The 11,201-nt window shown below is 57.6% G+C and overlaps 2 protein-coding genes across 3 annotated transcripts in view; one reads left to right on the forward strand and one right to left on the reverse strand.

The window, feature by feature from the left end:
• Positions 1–6,663, forward strand: part of UBXN6 (UBX domain protein 6) — a 9,336-nt gene extending 2,673 nt beyond the window's left edge. The window contains exons 4-10 of the mRNA XM_017847196.1: positions 3,254–3,351; positions 4,025–4,100; positions 4,716–4,800; positions 4,917–5,136; positions 5,218–5,348; positions 5,440–5,588; positions 6,046–6,663. Coding sequence (XP_017702685.1) covers positions 3,254–3,351; positions 4,025–4,100; positions 4,716–4,800; positions 4,917–5,136; positions 5,218–5,348; positions 5,440–5,588; positions 6,046–6,171 — 885 coding nt within the window. The 3' untranslated portion in view covers positions 6,172–6,663. The remainder of the gene's footprint in view (positions 1–3,253; positions 3,352–4,024; positions 4,101–4,715; positions 4,801–4,916; positions 5,137–5,217; positions 5,349–5,439; positions 5,589–6,045) is intronic.
• Positions 6,664–8,282: 1,619 nt separating this feature from the next.
• The window catches only part of CHAF1A (chromatin assembly factor 1 subunit A), a 47,392-nt gene continuing 44,473 nt past the window's right edge, over positions 8,283–11,201 (reverse strand). For both annotated transcript variants that reach the window (XM_017847194.1, XM_017847195.1), the window contains 2 exons: positions 9,308–9,404; positions 8,283–8,769 (listed from right to left, as the gene is read on the reverse strand). In XM_017847194.1, the coding sequence (XP_017702683.1) occupies positions 8,669–8,769; positions 9,308–9,404 (198 nt within the window). In that variant the 3' untranslated portion in view covers positions 8,283–8,668. The remainder of the gene's footprint in view (positions 8,770–9,307; positions 9,405–11,201) is intronic.

An 11,201-nucleotide genomic window follows, 5' to 3' on the forward strand; every position in this document is an offset into this window, starting at 1 on the left:
CAGGATGGTCTTGATCTCCTGACCTCGTGATCCGCCTATCTCGGCCTCCCAAAGTGCTGGGATTACAGGCGTGAGCCACCGTGCCTGGCCTGGTTTTGTTTTTCATAAAAGGTTATGTATTATTTGCTTCAGTACAGAAAGAACTTCCTACAAAATTAGCCAGGCGTGGTGGCACATGCCTGCAATCCCAGCTACTCAGGAGGCTGAGGCAAGAGAATTGCTTGAATCCGGGAGGCGGAGGTTGTGGTGAGCTGAGATCGTGCCATTGCACTCCAGCCTAGGCAACAAGAGCGAAACTCGGTCTCAAAAAACAAAAAACAAACAAACAAAAGAACAAAAATAACTTTCACAGCGTTTTTTTTCCCGTAATACAGCAAGTCCTCACTTAACACCATCAATAGGTTCTCAGAAACTTCGGCTTTAGCCTGGGCAACATGGCAAAACCCTGTCTCTACCAAAAACAAAAACAGAAACAAATTAGCTGGGCATGGTGCCGTGCACCTGTAGTCCCTGCTACTCAGAAGGCCAAGGTAGGAGGATTGCTTGAGCCTGGGAGGTGGAGGCTGCAGTGAGCCATGATCAGGCCACTGCACACCAGCCTGGGTGATAAGTGAGACCCTTTCTCAAAAAGTAGTAACAGTGGCCAGGTGCGGTGGCTCACGCCTGTAATCCCAGCACTTTGGGAGGCCGAGGCAGGTGGATCACCTGAGGTCAGAAGTTCAAGACCAGCCTGGTCAACATAGTGAAACCCCATATCTACTAAACATACAAAAATTAGCCAGGCGTAGTGACAGGCGCCTTTATGCCAGCTACTCGGGGGGCTGCGGCAGGATAATCGCTTGAACCCCAGAGGCAGAGGTTGCCGTGAGCCGAGATCATGCCATTGAGCTCCAGCCTGGGCACTGGGCGACAAGAGCAAAACTTTGTCTAAAAAAAAGAAAATAGTAACAGTTCCATAGAGACTCTCCAGACTCACACCTACTCCAGCAGTGTGTGCGAAAGCACCCGTGCTCTCACCGTACTGTAAATCACCAAACTTTGATCTTTACCCCTATTGACAAGTGAAAATAACATCCCAGGATAGATTTAATTTGCACTTTCCTTATTTTGGGTTGGGTTGGCCATGTTTCATATGAAAATGCATCTTTTGTACATTATTAGATCGTTTGTCTTTTTCTTAGTGATTTGTAGGCACTCTATATATTAGGCAATTTAGGCTTTTGCCTGTGATACGAGTTGCACATATTTCCCTCTAGTTGCTCATATGCTGGCTCTGCTTACGGTCACTTTGCTGCATAGGATGTTTTGATCTCTGTATAATTAAATGTGTCAGTCTTATTTCATGGCTTTTGGGTTTGGGGCCATTCTTAGAAATGCTTTACCCACTTCCATGCTGAGAGAATTCTTTTGTGGCCTCTCCAGTGTTATTATTATTTTTTTTTTTTGAGACAGAGTCTTGCTTTGTCACTAGGCTGGAGTACAGTGGTGCAATCTCGGCTCACTGCAACCTCCACTTCCCAGGTTCAAGCGATTCTCCTGCCTCAGCCTCCCAAGTAGCTGGGATTACAGGCGCCCGCCACCATGCCCGGCTGACTTTTGTATTTTTAGTAGAGACGGAGTTTCACCATGTTGGCCAGAATGGTCTCGATCTCCTGACTTTGTGATCCACCCGCCTCGGCCTCCCAAAGTGCTGGGATTCCAGGCGTGAGGCACCGCGCCCGGCCTGCAGTGCTTTTCTTCTGGCTTCTCAGTGACTCCTTGCTTGTTGTTTCCATGGTTGAAGCTTTGATCCAGCTGGAGCGTGTTATTATGTAACATGGCAGGGTGGAGCTGATGTTATTTTTTTCTAGATCTTGGCTCAGTTCTCGTCTCAGCCCTACCTGTGGAGAGCACCTGTCTTTTGCTTACAGCTGTGAAATCCCACCTTTCTCACAAAGTACATTCCTGTATGGATTTGGACGCCTTCCTGGCCACTGTTCCTTCGTCCCTTGTCTGCGCACGTACCCAGATCCTGACCTAAGCCTGGTGGCCAGTCGCCCAAAACGCCTGAGGGCCGCTTTTGGAGCTGACGCCCTTCCCTTGGCAGGTGTGCTGTCCTGGGCACTCTGATCCCCAGGAAGCTGTTGTCCTGGGGACGGCAGGGGCGTCTCGCAGCTCTGCCTCTCTGCAGCTGCGTGCTCTGCCCCGCTCCCCACATCACCTCGGCAACTAAACCAGCAGACTGGGCTGGGTCCCAATTTTCTGTTGGCATGAGCCCTGGCTCAGTGTGTGGGTCATGGGTCCGTGTGACGCAGGGGGCTGCTGAGGGACCCTGTTGTGCAGTTGAGGGTGGAGGGTGGTGGGTGGAGCTATGGGCTGCCTGGGCAGGTGGCCCGAATCCTGACACGTGGCCCTGGGTGGCCCTGCTGTTCACCTGCCCTCATCTGGGCAGCCCAGGGAGCTGCGGGTGGCAGCCCTGCTTGCCAGGCCATGGGTGGCTCTCTGGGTGTGGCCGTGTGCGGTAGCTGTGCCGAGCGTGAATGGATTTGTGCCTCAGTCTTGTCCGGGTCTTAGGGTACCTGTTCTCAGCCTCTGCGTGCTGGAACGCTGTACATCGCAGTCAGCAGGGCTGGCTCTGGGAAACCCCAGGAATTCCAGCTGTGACTTCTCCCCTCCCCTAGTAACATAGGCGGGACCTCGGGGTGGGGCAGGGGCTGGGGGTATCCATCTTCCAGCCATTGAGTTTCAGACATTGAGGGTTGCAGACTCATTTGTATCCTCTGCCACCTGCCATCCCTGTGACCCTGGACAAGGGGCCTCTCGGTCTCTTTCTTCACATGAGACCCGGGAGTCATTCCGGAACGTCCATCATGGGGCTGTGAGATCAGGAGGGATGCGGTGTCCATGGTGGCGGGAGGTTCTGTAAGGGGCAGTGGCCTTGGTGGATCTCAGCACTGAGGTCGAGTTCGAAAGCGAGTGTGAGGCAAAGTTCTGTCACGTCACACCGGCCCCCAAGCCCCGTGGATCTAGCCTGGAGAAGGCGGAAGGGCAGACTTAAGTTCTGCTGCGTCTTGGCTGTGCCGCCTCTGCCCTGGGGTGTGGGCAGGGCCGGGGTCTTCAAGGGTCTCTCTTTTCCTTTCTGTGATGAGTTCACAGCTAGGGCTGCTCCACACCGCTGCTCTGCCTTCCTCTTCCTGTCCCTGTTACCTGGGCAGCGGAGGGCCGTGTGGCCCGGGTTCTCAGTGAGCAGCTTTCCCTGTTTCGCTCCTCCCAGCACTTCTCCACCGACCCAGTGGCTGCCTCCATCATGAAGATCCACACGTTCAACAAAGACCGGGACCGGGTGAAGCTGGGCGTGGACACCATTGCCAAGTGAGTGCGTGGCCCCTTTGCCCTGCCTGGCCCCTCCGGCTCACCCCAGCACCCTTCCCACTGGGGCTGTCACCCTCTCTTGTCCCCTCATGACCTGCTGAGGTGGGCTAGGAAGGAGCACAGGGCTGAGAGTGAGGCAGCTCCACCCAGAGGCCTCGGGCAAAGGACTGGGCCTCTTTGGGTCTGTTTACCCATGTGCAAAATGAAGGTGTTTACGGAATCGGGTTCCCCACCCTGGCTTCCTTGGGGACCACTCGGGGAGCGTGTGGAGGAGACAGGGTCCCACCCCACTCCCCGAGTCTCAGGATTGGGGGCAGGCCTGGAAGTCCACGCTGCCCGCCAGCCCCGAGGGAGCACCCCACAGGAGCCCCCTGCTGGCGCTGCGGCCCCTCGGCTCTGGCTCTCCACTCTTCCGGCCCTGCGGCTCCCCCACCGCTGTGGTTCACTGATGCCCTTCCAGGACTGGTGGGACAGTGAGGGGTTCCATGGGGCTCCTGCTGGCACCAGGGGTGGGCTCCGTGGGGTGTGCGAGGTATGCCTTCCACCCGGAGATGGTCTCCTGCCCTGGGGTCACTGGGCCGCTTCTTCCCTCTGACTAGAGGCCAAGTGTGGCTGAGCCACTGACCTGGGGCAGCCTGGGCTGTGCCCCACTCACCCTCTCCACCTACCCCAGGTACCTGGACAACATCCACCTGCACCCCGAGGAGGAGAAGTACCGGAAGATCAAGCTGCAGAACAAGGTGTTCCAGGTGGGCATGCCTCCTGGCCCCTGGGCCCAGGCTGGGGTGGGGGCAGCCGGCCTGCAGGAGCCAGTGGTGGCCCACACCAGGCAGTCCCTGGAGGAGCTAGCGAGACTTGAGCCCCAAGCAGTGAAGCGTTCGGCCAGTAGAAGGTAGCAGGACAAGATAGAGAGCAAGATTTTAATGCACCAGTCACCCCAAATCAACAAATTCTGCTTCTCCTCACCCACATCCTTTTCCTCCTCTTCACTTGGGCTTGTTTGGCAACATGTCGGCACTGGGGAGGTTTCTCATGCAAACCAGATTCTTCTGGGGGAAACGGCAGGGTCTGGCTGCCCTGGCCCGTGTTAGCCTCACTTCAGGCCCCAGCAGTATCTGGCTCCTCAGCCTCACTCTTTGTGCCTGGTTGTGACTTTTTCCTCTGTGCGGAGCTGGTGGAAACTCCATAGCCCCCACCTTAGAAAAGCAGGTTTGCACCTAGTACTGAGGCACCCCCAGGGCTGGGCCCCATACAGGGGCAACAGCTGCTCCCAATAGCGAGAGCTGGGCCCCTGGACCAGGTCGGGTGTGGCTGGGCCATGGAGGAAGCCAGGGGTCCCCAGTGACCCCCATCTCCACCCCCAGGAGCGCATTAACTGCCTGGAAGGGACCCACGAGTTTTTTGAGGCCATTGGGTTCCAAAAGGTGTTGCTTCCCATCCAGGATCAAGGTAAGCGGACAGGGCTTGGCTGAGTGGGGAATGGGGACAAGGGGCCTTGGGGCAGGAGAGCCTGGCTTGGGGGTCTCTCCGCTGCACAGTGACACACATGTCCTGCCGCGCTGTAGAGGACCCCGAGGAGTTCTACGTGCTGAGCGAGACCACCTTGGCCCAGCCCCAGAGCCTGGAGAGGCACAAGGAACAGCTGCTGGCTGCGGAGCCCGTGCGCGCCAAGCTGGACCGGCAGCGCCGCGTCTTCCAGCCCTCGCCCCTGGCCTCGCAGTTCGAACTGCCAGGGGACTTCTTCAACCTCACGGCAGAGGAGATCAAGCGGGAGCAGAGGCTCAGGTGGGCCTGGTGTCCGCAGAGCGGAGTGGGGCGGGGTGGGAGAACCCGGGCCAGCCCTCCTGACGTGGCCCTCATGTGCAGGTCCGACGCAGTGGAGCGGCTGAGCGTGCTGAGGACCAAGGCCATGCGGGAGAAGGAGGAGCAGCGCGGGCTGCGCAAGTACACCTACACACTGCTGCGCGTGCGCCTCCCCGACGGCTGCCTCCTGCAGGGTGGGCACTTGCGACTCCCAGGGAGGATGGCTCGGGTTGGTGGGGGCCCTGGGCCCCGGGCCCCACCTGCTCTGACCTCCCCACTCCCCAGGGACCTTCTACGCCCGGGAACGGCTGGGGGCAGTGTACGGGTTCGTTCGGGAGGCCCTGCAGAGCGACTGGCTGCCTTTTGAGCTGCTGGCCTCGGGAGGGCAGAAGCTGTCGGAGGACGAGAACCTGGCGTTGAATGAGTGCGGGCTGGTGAGTGTTGGCCTGCAGGGGCACTGCTGACCCGGTGCCTCTGCAGGTTCTCCGGGGACTGGCACAGCCCCTTAGGAGGGAGCCTCCTTGTTCTCAGAGCAGGGGGCCTGGGCAGGTCCCTGGGTTTGAATCCCACTTTCCCACTTACTGGCAACAGGGCCTTGAGCGAGTTCATAACTACTCCACACCTCAGTTTCCCCTGTCAAATGGGAGCAGTGACGCGTGTTAGCTAGTGCAGTGAGTTTAGGCTTAGGTTCCGGGAGTCCGGGAGGGAGAGGGCAGGAGGCCAGGGTGTGAGCCACAGCCTCCACCAGCTGAGATGGCTTCCAGGCCAGGGTATCCCCCAGCCCAGCTTGCCCGCTGAGTTTCCCGCGGCGGGAAGGGCCGACTGTGCTCGGCTCTGTCCGTCCACTGCACGGCCACATGGAGACAGAATGACAGCCTGCCCCCACTGCAGGTGCCCTCTGCCCTCCTGACCTTCTCGTGGGACATGGCTGTGCTGGAGGACATCAAGGCTGCGGGGGTCGAGCCGGACGCCATCCTGAAACCCGAGCTCCTGTCAGCCATCGAGAAGCTCTCTTGAAATAAAAGCAGGGTTGGCCTCAGCCCTGTGGGTCTGTCTCATGCTCTCCCTGTTCCTCTCCCCGCCACCCCAGGGCCTCCAAGCCACCTCTGGAAATACTTGGCTCTGCCCCATGGGCACGGGAGGGGCGCCAGCTAGCTGTGGAGCTGTGGAACTGGGCCCCGTGGCAAGAGCCCCCAACTCCTGGGGGCTGTGGAGCTGCGCCCAAGCCCCCGAAGGAGAGGCCTGGGGACGCCACCAAATCTAAGCCCTCCCTAGCTGCTGGTAACTGTGTCATGAAGCTGCCAGACACACGTGGCATCTCCCTGGGCAGGAGAGCAGGCCTGCAGCATGGGTCCCGTTCCCGTGTGCTGTGGGTGGCAGCAGCTGCGCTTGGCGCTAGGGCTGCTCTGTGGATGTGGGTGACGACGGCAGCGGGGGACGCTGGCCTTCCCGCACGCAGACCTGCAGTTAGTAAATCATAAGCCCAAATAAACAGGGTGTTTGAATATAGTTTTTTGGTGCTCCATTGAAACCGTGGGACACAGGGCAGGCTCACCTGCTACAGAGCAGACGGCACAGGGGCTGGGCATGGCTCCCTGTTAAGGCGGCACCAGGTGGATACCTGCTTTCGGGCCAATGCCTGGCCACAAGTGCCCGATGAGCCGCTTGCCTGGGGAGGAAATCCCGTGCGCTAGAGGAGGCTGTGCTGTGCCCACAAAGGCCCAGTCCCCGCAGGCCTCCCCCAGCTTGGGAGGTGAGTGCTGTCACAGGCCTGGCTTCTCTGCGGCCAGAGGGACAGGGCCTCCTGAGACGGCCATATCCTCTTCCTGGAACCTGCAGATGCGCGACTTCACCTGGCAAGAGGGGCTTGGATTGTATGATGAAAGGTCTTGACCTGAGATGATTCTGGGTGGTCCAGGATCCAGTGTCCTCACAAGAGGTGGCAGGAGGGTGAGGCAGAGGTCAGAGGTCAGAGAGAGACTGGAAGAGGCGGCGCTGTGGCTGTGAAGGTGGAGGAAGGGGCCCCGAGCTGAGGGATGCAGTGCCTCTGAGCACTGGGAAAGTCTCAGGAGGGCTTGGTCCTGCCCACAGCTTGATGTCAGCCTGGTGAGGCACGCGTGCACTCTGACCCCCAGGCTGTGAGATGGTGACTGTTGCTTTAAACCAGCAAGTTTGCGGTGTGGCAGTCCCTGGAGACACAGGGACTCCGCCCTACAATGTGGAAGCATGCATGCCCTGGGCCCACTGCTGACTTGGGGATGCATGTCTGCACCTGGGGAAGGTGCCCGGGGTCTCTGCTCATGCCCCGACCTTGCATTGGTCCCTCCCTCGCCCCTGGTACTGCCCTAGCTGGTGTGGGCACCTGGTCTGTTGAGAATGAAGGCTGTCACTCCAGTCTTGCGTCCCTGCAGACCCCGGGACCTGACTCCCAGGTTGTCAGGAACCCCCGACTCCCAGGTTATCAGGGAGCCCCTCTAAAGCTCGTCGAAGGTGTGGCACAGGGGCAGCCTCTGCTTCGTGCACAGCCGAATCCTGCTTCCCAGCAGGAAGGCCTGGCCGGGGCCTCCTGCTGTCCCTGAATGGGTGGATGGAGGTAGCTGACACCTTTCCCACATGGGGTTCCCTGAAGGAAAGCTTCGATTTCAGGTGGGGTGTGGCCAGGAGCAGGGCTGGCGAGCGTGACTCTCCCCATGGCTGCATGTGCTCTGAGCTGCTCAGCACCACAGAGTCCTCCCTCGGGGACAGTGGGGATAAAGCCCACTCAACGTGGGGCAGGGAGGAGGTCACCTCCTAGCTCCAGCACTCACAAAAGATGCACCCGACCTAGGGGTGGGCTCTCACGAAGTCTCAGACTCCAAGCCAAACTCAGCTCCCAGCAGCTCTGGTTTGAGGAAGGAGACCCCAGCAGGTCCCCGGGAACACCCCCTCCTAACCCCCCAACCCAGGGCAGGAGGGATGGCTGGACAGAAGCACATGCGGAAAAACCTGCACCTTGACCCAGGTCAGCCTGGTATGAGGATGACTTAGTGTCTTAACAGATGGGACAGTGCTGTTGCAGGGCACAAGGCTGGCCCCAGACACGACGCACTCTGAGAGAAACACGATGTTCTCAGAAAAGACAGAGCAGCTCAGGGCTAGAGAATAAGTTTATACACTGCCTCTTTATACACTGCCTCTTTATACACGGGGCCCGTGCACATGGCCAGGTGGGTGGTCCTTGCGCTTCAATTCATTTACAAGTACTGGATTCCACGCCTGCTCCTGTGCCTGCAGGCTTCCCCGATAGGCCAGCAATCTCAATAATGCTTTATTAAAGGGCAGATTCATATGCAGCTCTTGGGGGAATTTTTACAAATACCAAAGGAACTAATCCAGCATCCTATATAGAACTCTGCACACCTTGGGGAGGTCCGTGAAGCAGGACAAAGTGCTCTTTACACAGGAATCGAGTCGGTTCAAGTATCTGCTCCGTGGGGAGGACACCCTAAGCGTTCTACATACATCACCACTGCCCTCACGACGCGCCCAGTGGGCTCGCAGGCAGGGCGGCCTTGCTGGTGTCCACCCCCACACCACCCCCAGCTCCGGAAGCAGCTCCACACGGGGCTTGGACCTCTGCAGGGCAAGAAAGGGAAGGTCTTGAGCTGGCTGTGCCTGCTGGGCTCCCTGGGGGAGGACCCCACCCTGCTGCCTCATGGGGCCTCCAACAGCCCCAGGGCGGAACCTTTCACCTGACAGGGGGGGGCAGGCGGAAGCTGGGGCATTGTGCCCCTTCTAGAGGTGACCTGCTCACCTGCTCTCAGGCTGACCTTGCCCCCCAACTACCTAGGCACACTCCTCCTGCACAGCCTGCTGCAAGGCCTCTGCACTTCCTCTTTGGGGAGTCCTCCAGAAATCCACCTGGCCCTCCCTTGCTGCCTCAGTGCAGTCTTCCCTGACCCCTATCTAACGTCTCGCCACCTGAGACTCCCAGCACAGGCCCTTGTGGCTCTGCCCAAGTAGCAGAGGACGTGGCAGGGTAGGAGCCACTTCCAGCTGCAAACCCTCCTGGCAGCTCACAATAGAGCGAGTCTTAGCCCCATCCCTTCCCTGTTGAGGTTTACCTCCCCCATCCACCTCACCAGTGCGTTCTGCTATCTAGAGCCCTTCTCACCCGTAGCGTCTGGGACGTCCACGATCATACAGTCGCCCTCCTCCTCTTCCTCCTCCTCTGTGTCTGCCTGGAAGCCGTCCATGTCCTCAGCCCCAACCTGGAAAGACAAGGTGCATGGCCATCAGCACGGCAGGTGGCAGCCACACTGGTGCTGGCAGGGGTGGGGGTGGGGGTCCTCTGTGGGTGTGACCCCTCCCTCCCACCCTCAATACTGAAGGGAACCCAACATCCAGAACCCAATTTGGTAACAAACTGTCCAAATGTGAGGTTTATTTGAGGCCACAACCAGAGAACCTTGGGGGTTCCCTCAAATGAACTGGATTCACATCTCCAAAAACGTCCATCATTGCCGACGACAGAATCATCTCATCGGTGACGGGCCACACACCTGACAGTGGTCCCATCAGATTACAACTGTATTTATTTTTATTTTTTATTTTTGAGATGGAGTCTCACTCTTGTCACCCAGGCTGGAATACAGTGGCACAATCTCAGCTCACTGCGACCTCCGCCTCCTGGGTTCAGGCGATTCTTGTTCTTCAGCCTCCTAAGTAGCTGGGATTACAGGTGCATGCCACCACGCCCGGCTAATTTTTGTATTTTTAGTAGAGATGGGGTTTCACCATGTTGGTCAGGCTGGTCTCAAATTCCTGACCTTGTGATCTGCCCGCCTCGGCCTCCCAAAGTGCTGGGATTACAGACAACTGTATATTTACTTATTTGGTATGTATATATTTTGAGACAGAGTCTTGCCCTATCGTCCAGGCTGGACTGCAGTGGTGCTATCTTGGCTCACTGCAACCTCTGATTCCCAGGTTCAAGCAATTCTCCTGCCTCAGCTTCCCAAGTAGCTGGGATTACAGACACCTGCCACCACATCCGGCTAATTTTTGTATTTTTAGTAGAGATGGGGTTTCACCATGCTGCCAGGCTGGTCTCGAACTTTTGACTTCAAGTGATCTGCCCTCTCAGCCTCCCAAAGTGCTGGGATTACAGGCATAAGCCACTGCCCCGCACAACTATATTTTTGCTGTGTCTTTTTGTATTTTTTTTGAGATGGAGTCTCACTTTATTGCCCAGGCTGGACTGTAGTGGCACGATCTCGACTCACAGCAACCTCCCCCTGCCAGGTTAAAGCGATTCTCCTGCCTCAGCCTCCTGAGTAGCTGGGATTACAGGTGCCCGCCACTATGGCCAGCTAATTTTTTGTATTTTTAGTAGAGACAGGGTTTCACCATCTTGGCCAGGCTGGTCTCGAACTCCTGACCTTGGGATTCGCCCGCGTCGGCCTCTCCAAGTGCTAGGATTACAGGCGTGAGCCACCGCGCCTGGCCTTTGCTGTGACTTTTCTATGTTAGAGACACAAATACCACTGGGTTACAAGTGCCTACAGGATTGAGCAGTCAGTCACCTGCTGCACAGGTCCATAGTCCAGGAGCCCTGGGCTATGTACCACATGGCCCAGGCGTGTGGCAGGCTGTCCATCTATGGTATGTTAAGAGCAACCTAGTCCATCAGCACAACCATGAAATTGCCTGAGGACACCTCTCAAAACATGTCCCTGACGTGAAGCGATGACTGTGACTTGTGAATTACTTTTCTTTTAGACGGACTCTTCACTCTGTTGCCCGGGCTGGAGTGCAGTGGTGCGATCTCGGCTCACTGCAAGCTCCACCTCCCGGGTTCACGCCATTCTCCTGCCTCAGCCTCCCAAGTAGCAGGGACTACAGGTGCCCACCATCACGCCCGGCTATTTTGTACTTTTTAGTAGAGACAGGGTTTCACCATGTTAACCAGGATGGTCTCAATCTCCTGACCTTGTGATCTACCTGCCTTGGCCTCCCAAAGTGCTGGTATTACAAGCGTGAGCCACCGCGCCCGGCCTTTTTTTTTT

Source organism: Rhinopithecus bieti, unplaced genomic scaffold (genome assembly GCF_001698545.2).
Source record: "Rhinopithecus bieti isolate Rb0 unplaced genomic scaffold, ASM169854v2 scaffold_28055, whole genome shotgun sequence".
Taxonomy (NCBI): Eukaryota; Metazoa; Chordata; class Mammalia; order Primates; family Cercopithecidae; genus Rhinopithecus; species Rhinopithecus bieti.